The sequence below is a fragment of the Sorex fumeus genome, unplaced genomic scaffold (genome assembly GCF_029834395.1).
Source record: "Sorex fumeus unplaced genomic scaffold, SorFum_2.1 ptg000019l, whole genome shotgun sequence".
In the NCBI taxonomy this organism is placed as follows: domain Eukaryota; kingdom Metazoa; phylum Chordata; class Mammalia; order Eulipotyphla; family Soricidae; genus Sorex; species Sorex fumeus.
This window is the reverse complement of record NW_026606076.1, coordinates 28,201,539-28,220,315: the sequence shown is the minus strand read 5'-3', so window position 1 is coordinate 28,220,315 and position 18,777 is coordinate 28,201,539. Positions and strand designations below refer to the sequence as shown.

The 18,777-nt window shown below is 46.4% G+C and overlaps 1 protein-coding gene across 1 annotated transcript; it reads left to right on the top strand.

The window, feature by feature from the left end:
• Nucleotides 1-89: 89 nt before the first annotated feature.
• On the top strand, nucleotides 90-18,543 carry LOC130022167 (zinc finger protein 420-like; the record flags this gene model as incomplete). The annotated part of the gene is given in 4 exon segments (XM_056112935.1): nucleotides 90-209; nucleotides 4,269-6,214; nucleotides 6,216-6,416; nucleotides 18,327-18,543. Coding segments are annotated over 4 exon segments (2,484 nt in total), but the record flags the coding sequence as incomplete, so codon positions are not given.
• Nucleotides 18,544-18,777: the final 234 nt, after the last annotated feature.

The following is an 18,777-nucleotide window of genomic DNA, read 5'->3' as shown; positions in this document are numbered from 1 at the left end:
TATAGGACCCTGGGTCCTGGCCTCACAGTAGTGGGAATGAGACTAAGGTAGACTCTAACTGCCACCCTCCCTGTGTGCTGACTCAGGACGCAGTGACCTTCCACGACGTGGCTGTGAACTTCACCCCCGAGGAATGGTCATGCCTGGCGGCCTCTCAGCAGAAGCTCTACAGGGACGTGATGCTGGAGACCTACCAGCATCTGCAGGCTGTAGGTGAGAGCAGTGTGGAGCCAACCCTGTCTGGACAGACCTGCTTGGGCTCCCTGGGTTTGGGCCGCATCTGTGTGTCCAACAGTAGCTGTGACTGACGGGCTGGTATGTTGAACAGCCATGAGGTGTTTGTTCCCTCCCTGGTTTTTTTTAGGGTTCACCTGTGGATACTCAGGGCTTACTCTCAGCTCTGTCCTTAGGAATTAGTCTTGTGGAGTAGCAGGACCCTGTGGGGTGATTCAGATCAACCCGTTTCGACTGTGTAGGTGGGAATATCCCTATCTGCCCAGTTATCGCTCAGGTCCCTTTAAATAGTTCCATCCATTGGTGAATCAATTTGCTTTGTGTACTACACAAACTTCCGTGTGTTTAATTCGCTTTGCTGTTGCCTTTGTTTAGGGAGCACAGTCCACAGTTCTCCTGGCTCTGTGCTAAACGATGACTCCTAAGAGTGCTCAGAAACCAGGATACCATGGACTGAAACATCTTGGCAATTTAAAACATTGGTGCATGACTCCCAATATTTTTGCACCAGGCACTCAAATCAGACGGTTTTTACTTTCTCTTTTTTCCTTAGGTATTAGGAAAAAAGAATCAGGATTACGGCCTGATTCTTTTAATTATTACATTCACATAATAGTAATAATAATTATTATTATAGTAATTATTATAGTAATTATAATAGTAATAATAATTATTATTATGTAATAATAATAATTATTATTATGTAATAATAATAATAACGTAACGGCCAGGATCCAGAGATTATCAAACCCTTTACGACATCTTATCTTCTCATTCCTACTTTGGACAAACTGGCAGGCTACCGAATGTAACCTGCCCACATGGCAGAGTCTGGCAAACTCCCCGTGGATTACCCAATATGCCAAATACCAATAATATTGAAGGGTCTCATTCTCCTAATTCTGAAAGAGCCTTGAATATGGGACTTGTTTTTTAAATCTCAGGGCTAGGACGAAGGAGACGTTACTGGGGCCTGCTTGAGGCAATCGACGAATAACAGGATGGTTGTGATTGTGATTGTGATTAGGGATTATTCCTGCCTGAGAATTCAGGATCTACACCTGGCCTTGCTCCAAGACCTTATGGGCTGCCTGTGATCAAACCCACATGTGTGTGCAGCACTTCTGTCCTATGTGCTGTACTATCTCTCCCACCACTGGGGCTTTGATATCTCTTCTCTCAACTCATCTGACACTGCCGTATTTCAGTGCTTGGAGATACTTCTAATGGTTCTTGTGAGACTTCAGCAGGACTCAGGCTTTGCTCCTGGTCTCTGAACTCAGGGATCACTCCTAGCTGGCGTGAGGGACCCTAGGGGATGTCAGGTGTTGCAACTGGATTGGCTGTGAGAAACTCCTGCTGTGCTCTCTTTCTGGATACATTTTTAGATTAACAAAATAAGGGTCTCTTGCCACCTTTGGCCATTTCCAGATTTATTAAGCACTTAGTTTTACTGAAATTCTTGATGAGTTCATTAGGGGCTCAGGAAACTCCATGTGGTGTTAGGCCTAGACAGACAGTATGGTTAGGAAAGTGACTTTCTTGCAAGCAATGCACCTGGGTTAAATCCCCGGCATCCCATGTCATCCCCAAGCACCAGCAGTGCTGATTTCAGAATACAGAGTCAGGAGTCGTCCTTGAGCATTGCCAGGTTAGACCCCAAACAAGACAAAAACCAACAACATACTGTGCTGATCAACACCCTGTCGGCCATACACAAGGCCTGGTCTATTGTATTTGTGGTATTTTCTTGGGTCTTACCTCTCGAATAACTAGAAATATGTGGCAATTTGGAAATGGACATTGTGTTCATGCCTTTATATCAGGAAACACGGGAATTTACCTGTCACCTTTTCCTTGTCACTTATCCATGCCTCTGTCTCTGTTGTGGCAGGGCACACTGGGATGAAGCCTGCGGTGATCTCCTGGCTGGAAGGAGGAGCCCTGAGATCAGGGAGGAGAGACTTGTGTTTAGGTGAGTGTCTGAGGACCCTTCCTGGCTCAGGCCCTGTGCAGTGTATGGGTGCCCTGAGCATGTATGAAACACGCTGCTGAGGCTGGGGCCTTGGGCTCCTGGATCCATGGGTCTGTGCCACACTCACACTCCTCTTCATTCCCATCGTATGTCTGTCCAGAATGACTCTGTAAGTTGCTTCCATGGCTTTCGAATAAGTAAGACCATAACAGAGCTAGTTTGGATCTGAACGATAGTACAGCAGGGAGTGCCTTGCAGTGCCTGAAAGTGACCTGTTCAATAACCTGGTTCCCCGAACATCACCAGGTCTGCTCAAAAACTAAAACAAAACCTAGTGTTGAATTGCAAAGATCCTTACCGTTTTCCACTAACCTAATCTGTTCTTTAGTGTAGGATTTTATGGACTTTGAATACCACAGAGATGTACTCCAACTACATGGCATCATTTTGCTACATTTTTGACAATTGCTTTAACTGCATGTTGTGTTCAGTTTCAGAGCTGAAACCACGGATTCAAGATTTGGCATTACAGCACTTTGATTTGGGAATGGGGTCTGCAAGTACGAGTGAGTTGGTAAGATTTTTAATTCGGAATAAATTATTATGCCAGGGGGAGTGGACCAAATATGTGATTGTTAGGGTGGAGGGCTGTGAATGGCAGGGAGGAATTCCAAAGCCTGATGCTTGGGGTAGAGGACCCTTAGCTTTACTAGGTGCTGAAATCAACCATGTATAAAAATGCTGTGAGTTTTCATTTGCTTGACAGTTATAGTCATTTAAAAAGCTAATTTGTGGGCCCTGGAGATAATGCAGTGAGAAATATACTTGCTTTGCACAGGGATGGATGATCCTTACCCAGCACTCCTTATAGACACCGTAGACACACAGAACTGATCCTAGATACCGCATGGTGTGCCCCTCCGCCCACCCAACCCCCAATAAATAGAAACTACAAAACATGAAGAACAAAAAACTTTGTTGATCCTGAAAGCAATCACTTGTGGTGAGAGTTTTGCAATAGCCACGTGGTCTGTCTCAGCTGTGTGAGGATGCAGCGTTATCTTCACCCTTTCATCACAGGTTCCACTCTGAGCTTTAATCAAACCCACTGTGGTTGTATTTCATTTTCTCTTGAAATGGATGCATCAGTTTTCTATAGAAGGAATTATTTCCAGTTGTATTCCTTCATTAAGTTAAAGGTGGGGGGAAGTCACAGAATTTTATGAATCTGCTTCCATCAATTTTGTGCGTCGAACTTACATTTACACGAAGTTATTCTATAATAAGACAATCCTTACGTAGGTAATTACATTTGTGTGGTGCATATGTTAGAAACCTCACCTGGGGCTGGAGCAATACCACAGCGGGCAGGGCATTTGCCTTGCACGCGGCCAACCCGGGTTTGATTCCCTGCATCCCATATGGTCCCCTGAGCACTGCCAGGAGTAACTCCTTAGTGCAGAGCCAGGAGTAACCCCTGTGCATCACCTGGTGTGACCCCCCAAAAAGAAACCACATCCGAAGGCTCAGTTTTTTGACAGGAAGACTCGGTGAATAAGTTAATAATTGGAATCCTTCTCTGCTATTCCTACAGGGAAGCAACCAACCCAAGTGGGATATCTCTGATTCTGCACTCTATGGCAATATCTCTAGTGAGCAATCCTGCATTCAACCCCATGAGGATGCCAAGACGTGTGGGATGTCTTCTGAGGGTGATCAGAATGGCGAGAGCTACCTCACTCTGAAGAAGCCCTCCCTTGGAAAAAGTTCCTTGGAGTGTGGTGTTCTCAGTTCACAGTCACAAAATCCCCCAGTTTGGATGCCACTAGGGAAAGAAGCACTGTTTATAGTGAGTCCCTCACAGCGACAAACTCTCAATCACAGTCACTGTGAACAGAACCCATCTAAGTGTAAGGAATGTGGCGGAGCCTCCCCATGTTCTCAGCACTGTGGTATTCCCTTAGAAAACTACAGTGGACAGCATCCCCGGAAAAGTGAGCACCGAGAACAAAGCGTGAATCAAGGGTTACTCCATCATGACCATATGAATATAAATTCAGGAGTGAAACCTTATGCGTGTGAAGCATGTGGGAAGACCTTCAATAAATCATCACATCTTTTTAGACATAGGAGAATTCATATAGGAGAGAAATCTCATAAATGTCAGACATGTGGGAAGGCCTTTATACAGCCCTCAGATCTTAATAGACATATGAAAACGCATAGTGGAAAGAAGCCTTATATATGTCAGACATGTGGGAAGGCCTTTAATCGGCCCTCAGATCTTAATAGACATATGAATATTCATAGTGGAGAGAAACCTCATAAATGTCAGACCTGTGGGAAGGCCTTTATTCACACCTCGTCTCTTTATAGACATAAGAATACGCATAGTGGAAAGAAGACTTATATATGTCAGGAGTGTGGAAAGGCCTTTGCTGGAGCCTCAAAACTTACTGTACATCGGAGAATTCACACTGGAGAGAAACCCTATATATGTAAGGAATGTGGAAAGGCCTTTGCTGCAGCCTCAAGACTTACTGTACATAGGAGAATTCACACTGGAGAGAAACCGTATATATGTAAGGAATGTGGGAAGGCCTTTGCTAAAGCCTCAAGACTTACTGTACATAGGAGAATTCACACTGGAGAGAAACCATATATATGTAAGGAATGTGGGAAGGCCTTTGCTGCAGCCTCAAGACTTACTGTACATAGGAGAATTCACACTGGAGAGAAACCGTATATATGTAAGGAATGTGGGAAGGCCTTTGCTAAAGCCTCAAGACTTAGTGAACATAGGAGAATTCACACTGGAGAGAAACGCTATATATGTAAGGAATGTGGAAAGGCCTTTGCTGCAGCCTCAAGACTTACTGTACATAGGAGAATTCACTCTGGAGAGAAACCGTATATATGTAAGGAATGTGGGAAGGCCTTTGCTAAAGCCTCAAGACTTACTGTACATAGGAGAATTCACACTGGAGAGAAACCGTATATATGTAAGGAATGTGGGAAGGCCTTTGCTACATCCTCAGAACTTACTGTACATAGGAAAATTCACACTGGAGAGAAACCATATATATGTAAGGAATGTGGAAAGGCCTTTGCTGCAGCCTCAAACCTTACTGTACATAGGAGAATTCACACTGGAGAGAAACCGTATATATGTAAGGAATGTGGGAAGGCCTTTACTGCTGCCTCAAGACTTACTGTACATAGGAGAATTCACACTGGAGAGAAACCGTATATATGTAAGGAATGTGGGAAGGCCTTTGCTAAAGCCTCAAGACTTACTGTACATAGGAGAATTCACACTGGAGAGAAACCCTATATATGTAAGGAATGTGGGAAGGCCTTTGCTGCATCCTCAGAACTTACTGTACATAGGAAAATTCACACTGGAGAGAAACCGTATATATGTAAGGAATGTGGGAAGGCCTTTGCTGCAGCCTCAAGACTTATTGTACATAGGAGAATTCACACTGGAGAGAAACCGTATATATGTAAGGAATGTGGGAAGGCCTTTACTGCAGCCTCAAGACTTACTGTACATAGGAGAATTCACACTGGAGAGAAACCGTATATATGTAAGGAATGTGGGAAGGCCTTTTCTGAAGCCTCAAGACTTACTGTACATAGGAGAATTCACACTGGAGAGAAACCGCATATATGTAAGGAATGTGGGAAGGCCTTTGCTAAAGCCTCAAGACTTAGTGAACATAGGAGAATTCACACTGGAGAGAAACCCTATATCTGCAAAGAATGTGGGAAGGCCTTCTGTCAATCTCAGTACCTTCGGAAACATAGCAGAATTCACAGTGGAGAGAAATCTCATCAGTGTCAGATATGTGGAATGGCATTCACGTTGTCCTCTTCCCTTACTATACACATGGTAATTCATACTTGAGAGAAGCCTTATATATGTGTGGAGTGTGGAAACACCTTTACTACATCCTCGCAATTGACTGTACATAGGAGAATTCACACTGGAGAGAAACTTTATATGTAAGGAATGTGGGAAGGCCTTTGCTGTGACCTCAATAATTAATGTATATAGTAGAATTCACATTGGATAGAAACCATATATATGTAAGGAATGTGGAAAGGCCTTTGCTGGAGCCTCAGACTTATTGAACATAGGTGCATTCACGCTGAAGAAACACTGCTTGAGCACCCTGCTGCTCCTAGTTTGGGAACTTGAGCGGCAGGACATGCCAGCTTGTAGGGCGTTTTTGTGCTTGTTTTTTCAAAACTTGTTCTGCATATCTAGGTATTAGGGAATGTGGAGCTTCTGAGCCACATTGGGGGCTGTTCTGTGGTGGAGGTGTCATGGGTGAGGGTGCGTTATGCTGAGGGTCCCTGCAGCCAAGATCACATCCAGGTCGAAGATGGCACATGAACTTTGGGCCTTGGTGTGAGGGACCTGGAGAGAGTGGTGGTCTTGGCCATCTCATACCTCCCTACTCGGGACAGCGCAGGACCCTTTTTGGAGCCTTTCGACTGGAGATAACACTTATCAAACCTCCAGATATGTTCACGGGAAGCCCCGAAAGGAAAGGGACACTTTTGTGGTCCGTCATTTTTATTGGCTCCTTTGCCGGGGTTGGGACTTTGGGGTGTGTCTGCACAAGTGAGAGGGTTTTGCCTCTGAAAATTTACTGTTTGTATTATTTATTTATTTTCTTTTCTGCTTTTTGAGTTACAACCAGCGATGCACATGGGGTTACTCCTGGCTTATGCACTCAGGAATTACTCCTGGCAGTGCTCAGGCGAACATATTGTTGCCAGGATTCGAACCCGGGTTTTTCCCGTGCAAGGCAAACATCCTACCTGCTCTGCTATCAATGCTGCTTAATGGCTATGATCCCAAAGATTCAGAGACAGATCTCAAAACCCAGCGGCTCTTGGCAGAAATGAGTCTGGACCCTGCAGTAGGTTACTAACCCCGGCCCACCCCAGAGGGAAGTGGTGCTGTCCCTCCACCTGCTCCCCCTTGCAGCTCGCTGGCCACCATCCTCCAGAGGCAATTGGAAAGTCACATTTGGGCCCGCAGTGATGAGATATGTGGAGCTTCACAGGATGGGGGGATGGGGGTGGAGGTGGCCCTTTCCTCCACGACCCAACAATAGCTTAGATCATGCCCACGAACCGCCTCTCTGGCTCCTGATAAAGCTGCTTAATGGCCATGATCCCAGAGAGTCAGGAGAAAATCTGGAACTCAGCAGGTATTGGGAGAAATCCCTCCATATTATTAAAATTTCAAAATTACAAAATCATGTTTATAACCAGCAGTACAAAACAAATTGTCTACTGTTGCCTTTTTGGACTATCTGAGTGCTGGGGTTAAATCCCAAATATAATAATGGTGGGTCTGGTGTCAAAATATTGAATGTAATCAAAGTAGAGAGAAATGTAGAAATCATCTGCCCCAACAGTTAGGGGGAGGGTGTAGAATGGGGGTATACTTGGGGTTTTGGTGGTGGAAAATTGGCACAGTAAAGGGACTGGTGCTTCATTGTATGAATGAGATTTAAACCCAAAAGCTTTGTAACTTCACTCAGGGCGATTCAAAAAATAAAATTATCAAAAAAAGGGGGGAAAGTACGGTGGAGTTGATGCCCATTTCAGTCAGCCTAATCAATAGCCGAATAAACAACAATACTGCAAATAATTTTTTCTACTTCCACATGTCCAATTGCAAACAATCCCTTTCTCTTCATCTCTCCCTGACCAGAACATCAGGAAAACTGGCTCTTGGGGGTGGCTACATCAGTATACTTGTTGTTTTATCTTTTCCTGAAAGGGAGATATTTCAGTATGGGGAAGGGGAGTTTTTCTCAGGGGTCACTGCTGGTGTGCTGGGAAAAAATTTATTTAGAAATGGCCAGAGCAATAGTACAGCAAGTAGGGTACTTGCTTGCATGTGGCCAACCCAGGAGTTCTCCAGTCCACAACACCTTTGAGTTGCTCACTGGACATTGAGTGTCCCCTTCTCATCCCTAGAACAGTTGATGTGACGATATGGCGTGGGGGAGGAGTGTCTAGAGTTTTGGTCCAACCCAGTGTTGCTTTCTTTTGGTCCTGCTGGGTCAGTGCTTAGGTGTTACTCACAGGAGCATTGTTCATTGGGTTTGTCTCTGGGATGACTGCGTGCAAGTCCATCAGCTTCTAATATAGTTCCATTGTGGTATATCAGGATTCCATCCAGTGACTACTGGGGCCCGTCACCCTAAAGTGTTGGTGGAGGCCGGTTCCTCCCTTCTGGAGTGGGGAGAAGGGAGATCCCTGAGAACCCCTAGGGTGCTGCAGTGTCTCATCCTCAGGCCCATTGTGTGGATTGGGATAGCCTCCTCCTATCCTAGTGTGTGCTGGTTCGAAATGTGGTTACCTCTGTCAATATGGCAGTGAGTTTCACCCCAGAGGGATGAACATACCTGATTGCCTCTCAGAGGAATCTCTAAAGGGACATTATGCTGGAGTCAGAAGAGGAACAAAGATATGGAGAACCACTGACTGATGGTCAGAATGGCTTGTTTAATGTAAAGCTTTTAGCATAATACAGAGCATTGAAGGTTATTGAGCTATAGGACTACACATAGGGGTGACTGACCGTTTACAGAGGTAAAGCATTTTTGTTTGTTTTTGCTTTTTGGGTCATGCCTGGCCATTAACAGGGGTAACTCCTTGCTCTGCACTAAGGAATTTACTCCTGGATGTGATCGAGGGACCGTATGGGATGCTGGGAAAAGAACCCTCATCATCTGCGTGCAAGGCAAATGCCCTTCCTGCTGTGCTATGGCTCCAGCCCCTACAGAGGTAAAGGGTTTTGATGGAGACAATTCTGGAGAATTCAAGAAGACACTGTCTCCCAGTGGCTATACAGAAGAGATTTTCCCAGGGTCAACAGCATTATATTGCTTTCCTCTTTATCTACTAGAAAATATTAAACAATTAAATTTACTTCTTATTAATAATTGCAGATATGTGGATAAAAATAGTAAGAAATATAGATTCCAAAATTTAGTTTTCTGGACTCTGAGGGCAAGGTTGCTGGGCTTCTACCATAAATCCCATACTAAGTCTTCAGGCCGGTACAGCTTGTCCTTCATGAGGTCCTGTCTCTTAAGTCATAACAGCTAATATCAAGACTGTTCTTTCATGCTTTCTAGACTATTCCATTTCGATTCCAGGGTAGTTTTGCTATTTTCCCCAGATCCATCTCAGCCCTATGGGGCCTTCCTTTTTGGAGTGTTAGGAAGTATGGCAACTGAAGCTTGAATCAAGTAAATATGACAGGTGCCAGGAGTAGATGTATTTCAGGATATGGGCCAAATATTAGGAGCCTATCATTAATAGCCTATCTGTGGTTAAGCAAAGAACATTGCTCTATAGTAGAGTATAAAAGGGCTAATGGGAATATAGAATAGGAAGTATTCACTTCAAATACAAAGTTCAGATTCACCTAAGTCATCAAACCTCACTTGGGGAATTGTAAGCTCAAAGTAAAGGTAAAAGAGAAATTCAGGGAATTACAGATGTTACAAAAGCACTGTGGGGAGGGCGCTTCCTTACGTAAAGCATACCAGGTTCAATCACTGACCTTCCATGGAGCCAATACTACCAGAAATGATTCCTGAGCGCGGATACAGGATTAACCCTTGAGCATCGCCAACTGTAACCCAAAACAAAACTGCATACAGTGCTGGTAGCTTAGTGGTATTATCTGGGACTCCCTTATTTCACTCTTAAGTTTAAATCTTGTCTTATTCCTCACTCCCCACCAATCTTTGGCATATTGAAAGTGGACATTATGATCATGCCTTTTCAATAGTATGACCAGTTAGACCAGGGACACACGAGGTTTACTTGTCGCCTTTTCCTTCCTTGTGACTAAAACAGTCCTCTGTCTCTGTGGAGCAGGGCCTTCTGGGGTGAAGTCTGTGTTAATCTCTAGGCTGGAAGAGGAGCCCTAAAGCCGGGGAGGTGAGGTGTCTGCAGGTGAGTGTCTGAGGACCCTTCCTGGCTGGGTCCCTGGGCAGTGTGTGCATGCCCTGAGTGTGTGTGAAACATGCTACTGTGTCCTCGGGCCACTGGATCAGGCGTCTGTACTGCACTCACGCTGCCCTTCACTCCCCGGAGCTGTTCGTTATGGAGAGATCCTGTGCTTTGCTTTCTTGACTTTCTTGTCATTCTTCCTTGTCTGTCAGGTATGTCGAATAGTCCATGAGTTTCAAGACCCTGGTCCCCCCCAACTGAATAACCAGGCTGACTGTACACCTACAGGGCCGGGTACCCTTTCTGGACCCCTCTCTGTCAATATGACACCATGCTTATCTGCTTATCTTTGCCTTTGGATCATTACCATGTTTTTTTGAATAAGGTAAGGTAAAGGCCCTCCCGTTGATCATCGATTTGCTCGAGCAGGCCCAGTAACGTCTCCATTGGAGACTTTGTTGTTACTGTGTTTGGTATATCGAATACGTCATGGGGAGCTTGCCATCTGCCGTGCGGGCGAGATACTCTCAGTAGCTTGTCGGGCTATCCGAGAGGGGCGGAGGAATTGAACTCGGGTTGGCCATATTGGCTGCGTGCAAGGCAAACACCCTATCACTGTGCTATCTTTTATTTTGGGGCCTGGGGATGATCAACAGTTATTCCTGGTGTTTTTCATAAGTTGCTGTTGGCAATGCTCAAGGATCAACCCCTGTCAGCCTCATGCAAGGCAAATGCCTACCTGCTGTACTCTTGTACGCACCACAAAATGTTTTATTGTGTGTATGTTAAATTGTGGCTGTGAGCCCATAGTGAAGCTTATTAGGACCAGAACAGCAGTGCATCAGGGAGGGTGCTCGCCAACAGACGCTGCCTACCTTTGATGTCCAGCTTCCCCTGTGGTATCTCGAGCATCACTGGGTCTGATCAAAAATAAAACCCAAAAGGCTTGTTCTGGAATTGCCTTGCTCCTGCAGCAACACTTCCTTCAGATTTTCTCTTTTTGTCGGCTTGTTTGGACTGAGAACCATGTCCTCCACCTGTTTAGCCATTCAATTGCATTCCATTCAATGTTGGACTAATCCTCATTGTGCATTTTGTTTGATTTCAGAACTCAAATCACAGGTTCAGGATGTGGAATTACAGCAATTTCATTTGGGAACAAGAGTATTGCATACAAGTGTGCTGTAAGATTCTCTTGTTGAAACTAAATATTATGCTATTGGAGGGCTCAGTGGACCAAGCATGTGACTTGAAAGGTAGGGTCTGACTCCATCCCCACAACCATATCTATGGTCTCAGCACCATAGGAAAAATATCAGAGCCTAATACTGGGACTAGAGGGTCTTTAACCTCAGTGGGGGCTGAAATCTGGAAATTTATTTCATTTTATTCTTTTTTTAAGTTTTCATTAAAGTGCCAGAATTTTCAAAAGTATTGATAGTTGTACTTACGCATACAATAATTCAGCACCAATCCCTGCACCAGTGTCAGCTTCCCTCCACCCATGTTCCCGTATTCCCTCCAACCTCAGTCCTCCCTCCACCCCGCCTGTCATCTGAACAACCACATTACTAAGTTTCAGTGGTTGCAGCTTACATCTCTTGTTTTCAGTTCTCTTGCATTTGTATTTTGGGTAAATGGCTACACCCGTCACTCATGTCACTGCCATAAATGAATCCCTGATCCCTGTAAAATTCTGATTCGCTTCTGCCCGCAGATTTCTTTCCTTCTTTATCCGGCTTCTCTCGAAACACTGAAATAAGGGATGATTTAATTAGACCCTTTACAGTACATCTCCACATCCAGTGTTCTGTATTCCACCGATGAGTGACATTATCCTGTTTTTGTTTCTTTTTCTGGCTAACTTCACTCAAGATGGTATCTTCCAGTTTCATTCGTGTTGCTGCATAAAATCAGTAGTTCTAAAACCTAAAAAAATATATATTTTATTTATTTATTTATTTATTTTGCTTTTTGGGTTACACCCAGCGATGCTCAGGGGTTACTCATAGCTCTCCACTCAGGAATTATTCCTAGTGGTGCATGTGGGACCATATGGGATGCCTGGGATTGAAGCTGGGCCGGCTCTATGCAAGGCAAATGCCTACCCCTGTACTATGGAACCCCCCAAAAATTATTTTTATTACAGGGTAAATACTGTGACTTTACATTTGATAGACAGCAAGGACAAGTGTGATTGTTGAAAAGAACTCGATGGTTCAGCACTAGTGGTTTTGCATTAAGAAGCGCACTTGCTTGGCCCCAAGGAAGAAAACTTTGGTTCCATCCCAGCACCCCTCAGGGCCCCCAGAGCCCCAGCAGCAGGAATCCCTGAGTAATGCTGGTGTGACCCTCTCCCCACCTAAGTAAATAGAACAAGATAACAAAAAACTCATTGATCCTGGAGAGGAATCTGTTTCAGGTGAGATGTTTTCAAAGGTCTGTCTCGGCTTTGTGGGGATGCATCGTTGCCTTCACACGTGTATTCCACTAAGCTATCCCACTATGCTCCACACTAAGCTAGTACCAAACCCAGTCTCGGGCGCCTTTTATTTTCACTCTAAACTGGTGCTTCAATTTTCTGCAGAGGTAGTTATTTCCAGTTACTGTATCTTGGGCTGGCGTGATAGCACAGCGGTACGTGCCTTGTTCACAGCCAGCCAGGTCGAGCTGGGTTTGATTCCTCCACCCCTCTCGGACAGCCTGGCAAGCTACCGAGAGTATCTCGCCCATGCAGCGAAGCCTGGCAAGCTACCCGTGATATATTCAATACGCCAAACATAGTAACAGCAAGTCTCAAAATGGAGACGTTATTGGGCCTGCTCGAGCAAATCGATGAATAATGGGAGGACAATGTTTGTCTTTGTTTTGTTTGTTTGTCAGTTCTTTGAGTTGAAAAAAATTTTACACAGCTATGTGACCTGCCGTCGGTCTATTTCGCTTGTGCATTTTGCTGAAATGTAAGGTCGTTGCCTGGAAAATCCATCCACGTGTCAGAATTGCAATTGAATTGGGTAAATGTTAGAAACCAACCTGCTGATCTAGAATTTTCTGGATGAGGAGACTCTCAGGCACAGCACAATAATAGGAATTCTTCTCTGTTGTTCTTCAGGGTAGCAGTCAACCTAGGAGGAATTTTTGTGATAATGCGCACTGTGACAAAATCTCGAGTGAGCAATTATGCCCTCAGCGCCATGAGGATGCCAAGACAGGTGGGATGTCTTCTGTAGGAGACCAGAAGGAAGTAAGCACCCATGCTTTAAAGAAGTGTTCCCCTGGAAAAAGCTACTCGGAGACTGTTCTGCTCAGTCCATGGACACAAGCTGTCCCTGGGGGAGAAGCTCCTGGACTGTGGGGGAGGAGCTCTGTTTATAGTGAGTCCAGTTATGTACCCCACAAGATATGAAGGCTGGAATGGAACCCAGGTTACCCAAGTGAAAGAAAGCTCTCATACTCTTTGGCTCTCCATACAACCCCACCATCATGCCAGAGTGCTTCCTGAGTGCAGAGCCAGGAGAATCTCTGTGTGTTGCTTGATTTGTGGCCCCCAAACCATGAACAAACCAAATACAAACAAAACAGCCTCAGTCCCTTATTGGAGGATTCCCTCATCCCAACGTGGACGTTTCTGAGCTGTATCTTGCTGTATCCATGCTGCCTCTTCCTTGTAGTATAGGGTTGGGTATCCACAGAACGTGGGGTGATGTGGTGTGGGTTGCCCATACCAGGAAATATTTCTAAATGGTTTGGTCACAGACATAACAAAGTGGCTTCTGATGTGTTTTAGCTCAGAGTGTCACTGTCACTGTGCTCCCATTGCTCATGGATTTTTCGGAGCGGGCCCAGTAACATTGTGAGACTTGTTACTGTGTTTGACATATCAAATATGACACAGGTAGGTTCTCAGGCTTTGGCATGCGGGCAAGATACTCTTGGTAGCTTGCCGAGAGTGGTGGTGGAATCGAACTCGGGTCGGCCATGTTGGCCACATGCAAGGCAAACGCCCTATGCCCTGTACTATGGCTCCAGCCTTTCAGCTTTGCCTTGCTCTGTCCACCTCAGGTTCAATCCTCTGCATCCGTCGTGGTCCAGGGGCAAAGATGGACAGCCCATTCGATCCTCAAGGTGATTCAGCTATGTACCCCACAAGATCTGAAGGCGAGAATCGAATACTGGTCACCCATGTGAAAGACGCACACCTTCAAGACTCTCCTACCACTTTCCCTTTGAAGCTCCTGGCTTGATCTTTAATTACGCATTACTTTACAAGGAAGCAAACCTAAGAAAGGGTGGAAAATTCTTAAAGGAACGAGCCTTGAGGACAGAAATGCCCACAGCTCCATCTCGTGGTGTTTCAGCATAAATTCTTGGGTCCAAATTTTCCCACTTTTAAGACTTTCAGCCCTTCTCTTTGCTGAAATGTTAAGTATGAGGTCATTAAAGATCCAGCACGCATCTTGGGCCGCTGCAACAGGAGCAGAGCGGATAGGGCTTTTGCCATGCATCCGTCGGACCGGGGTATATTCATAGGCTTCCCCTACGGTTCTTCAGTTAAGTCCATTGTGATTACTGAGTGCAGAGCCAGTAGAAGGCCGTGAGCATGCCCAGGTGTGGCCACAGCCATAAAGGAACAAACAAGAAAGAAAAGTAAAACACAGAGCTTTTGTTCCTTGATAGCGATTCTCTCACCATGACTTGAGGGTGTCAGAACTGTATATTCTTCCAATCCCCACATCGGTGTAGAATACTGTTAGAGTACCCTCATAATGTGGAGTGATGGGGTTTGGGTTGCCCATAACAGAAAACATTCACAGGGCTCGGTCACAGGCATCACAAGGTGCATTCAGAACTTTTCTTGTACAGAGAGAAGAGAACAATAAATGTGAGAAAATAACCTTACCTTACTCATTAAAGGCTCAGTTCAATCCTCTGCACCTTTCGGGGTTTAGAGACAAAGTCAGGGCAACCCACTCGACCCTCGAGGCGATTCAGCTATCCACCCCACAAAGATCTGAAGGCAGGAATCGAACCCAGATTACTCAAGTGAAAGACAAGCGACCGCAGGCTCTCATACAACTGCAACCTGTGGAAGCGGTTTGCTTAATCCTTAATTACCCCATACTGAACACTGAAGCAAAACCAAGGATGGAAAATTCTTAGAGAAATGAGCCTGAAGAGGGACAGAAACGTCCACAGTGCCATCTTGTAGCATTTCAGCGGAACTACCGCTGCCCGACTTTTTCCACGCTTAAGGTTTCCAACCCATTTCTTTGCTTCTCTGTTAGGTATAGGGTCATTAAAGATCAAGCAAGGCGCTTGGGTCGCTGCAGGGGGAGCAGAGAAGTTCGTGCTCTTGACTTGCAGTCACAGGCCCCCGGTTCTTTTTCTGAATCTCCATACAGCCCCACTATCATGCCCGAGTGCTTCCTGAGTGCAGAGCCAGGAGAACCTCTGCGCGTTGTTGGATTTGTGGCCCCCAAACCATGAACAAACCAAATAAAACCAAAACAGCCTCAGTCCCTTATTGGAGGATTCCCTCACCCCAATGTGTGGTTTCTGAGCTGTATCTTGCTGTATCCATGCCGCCTCTTCCTTGTACTAGAGGTTTGGGCTCCCTCACACTGTGGGACGATGGGGTGTGGATCGCCCATAGCAGGAAATATTTCTCAATGGCTTGGTCACAGACATAGAAAAGTGGCTTCAGAAGATTTCTAGCTCAGAGTGAAGAGCAAAAATCAATAACTAAAAAGAAATAACTTAAAAGAAATGACTTTGTCTTGCTCTTTCCACGTCAGTTTCAATCCTCTGCACTCCTCGTGGTCCAGAGACAGAGACAAAGCGAGAGCAACCCACTTGACCCACGAGAAGATTCAGTTATGTACCCCACAAATTATGAAGGTTGGAACCGAACCCAGTTTACCCAAGTGAAAGAAAGCACTCGCACGTTCTCCTACTGCAGCACCTGTGGAAGTGGCTTGCTTGATCCTTAATTATCCCATGCTTATCTCTGAAGCAAACCCAAGGGTGGAAAATTCGTAAGAGAAACGGGCCTGGGGAGGGATGGAAACACACACATCGCCATCCCGTGGCATTTTGTGCAACTGCCAGGGCCAGACTTTCCCACACTTCAGATTTCCAGACCTTTTCTTTGCTTCAATATCAGGTATAGGGTCATTAATCAGGTAAACCGCTTGGGTCGCTGCAGAGGAAGCAGAGCGGTTAGTGCACTTGACTTGCAATCACAGGCTCCTGGTTCTTTCTATGGCTCTCCATACAGCCCCGCCATCATGCTGGAGTGATGGCTGAGTGCAGAGCCAGGAGAACCCCTGAGTATTGCTGGTGTTGGACCCCCAAACCATAGACAAACCAAATAAAACCAAAACAGCCTCAGTCCCTTGATAGCAGATCCCCCCACCCCTACTTGGTGGGTTCTGAGCTGTATCTTGCTGTATCACTGACCCTTATTCTTTGTTGAAGAGGGATGGTCCATCCACAGAATGTGGGGTGATTGCACGTGGGGTTGATTATAACTGGAAACCTTTCAAAGAGTTGGGCCACAGACAGAGCAAAGAGGGCTCATAACTTTTCTTGTTCAAAGTGAACAGAACAACGAAAAAATAATCTCACCCTGCTTGTAACCGACCAGATTCGATTCCCAGGTACTCAATGGTCCCCAGAACCCTGTGGGCACACACAAAAGCAGCCCCCCAAAACCCTCAGAGCCAGAGGTATAGTATAGCTGGTAGGATGTTTGCCTTGCATACAGTCACCCAGGTCCAATCCCCGGCATCCCACATGGTCCTCAAGTACCACCAGGAGTAATTTCTAAGTGCAGAGTCTGGAATAATCCATGAGCATTGCTGGGTGTTACTCAAAAAGCAAAAAAAATTCTTGACAGAAATTATGTATTTAGAATTTCCAGGGAAGGTGATCTCCCAGTCTTAGGCACATTATTCCTGTGTTAATTAAAATTCTTCTTAACACACCCTAGTTCCTCTGATGACTGTTACCTTCACTCCAGACATCTGGTGATGCCAGAGTTGAATCTGGCCTCTGCCAATCTCCTCCATGAAGAACAGAAGACATGGGACTTCTCATGTGTACAGGAGCCCCAAAACTCAGGAGGAAAGATGGTACTCTCAGCAATGTGGAGTGCTGAGATGTGGGGACCTGGGGTCTGGAGATCTTTAGAACCAAGTTGGTTGAAGACATCGTACTGCAGAAAGGCAAGCCTGTCCTGTGTCACCCTGTTCACTCTCGGGCAGCTGGTTTTGGAGCACGGCCCACTGGGTGTCTCTCCACATAGAGGGTAAGTAGGGCAAGCCCCAGGCAGCACGGAATATGGACACAGTTCACCAGTTTATTCTCCGACCTGAGTTCCAGAAGGGTACTACAGAGCCGGGCATTGGTGGACTCTCAACCCCTCCAGGCCTTGGCAGGTGTAAGGGAGTCGAATCTACCATAGGAGGCCTCCTCTTGGCACACAGATCCCTTGAGAATGAAGGCAGCACCATTGGGGTCGGGGTCATGCCCCAACCTCCACTCCACCCCACCTGGTCCACACCTGATCTGGTTATATGATTCAGGGGAAGGGATTCAGAGGCAGGGGTGGGGCAGCGTCTGGAGTTGGGCTGAGATGGGGGGCACACAGCTCCGCCAGGGGGCCCCACATCCTTCTGGAGTCCAACTTTGGTTCCCACACTCGGGGACCCCCCACCTGCTCTGTTCCCAGAAATTTCTGAAGAATCCAACGAGCAGTCTACCTCGAATGGTAGGGAATCCAGTGGTCAACAAGGAGGTACGGAAGCACCAGATATTTGGGGGAACAGGATGTGAGGCAGGTTTAGAGGCAGGTTTAGGAGGGCTGTATCAACTCTGAGCTGGAAGCCCTTTGTATGCGGTGCAGGGGTGCTAAACTTCCAGCTAAACTTCCACTGTGCCCCCAGGAGTGGAGGGGAGAGGCTTGGTGATCTCCCTGGGTGCTGAAGAAGGAAGGAGATTCCTCTTATCTGACAGTGAGGCAGTTGCAAGAGAAGAGAAATAGGGTGGCTGGAGGCCTCATCACCATTAGTGCCCCTGTTAGGGCGTCCCATCTGTCCCTCTCCTCCGCGACCCCCAGACTCTCAGCTACTGAAGCAAACGGGCCCCCATTGGAAGCCAAACTTCTGGTCAGGCTGTCTGAAACCAGAAGCCGCCACATCCAGCAGCGGGAGGACCCATCCCTGGGGGCGCTGAATTCCAGCAGGGTTTTGGCCTTGCCCCTCCCGGGGCACAGGGACCCCCTGCGCGCTCCCACCGCCTACTCCCCTGACCTAGCCGTCCTAGGGGGGCCGTAGTGCGGCCACCGCCATCTGGCCATCTAGTTGAGGCCCAACTTCTGGCCCGTGGCCTCCCGGGAGTGCAGCATGAGGCCCTGGCTCCCCGCCGCCAAGTCCAGCCTGGCGGCATTGTTCTGGCACAGGTCTGTGAAGGACTGCCAGGTGCGGGTGCTCAGCAGGCACAGGAAGGTCAGCTGCATGCCGCTCTCCCGGGCGCCATCGTCATCCACGTAGGAGAACTGTGGGTGCCCG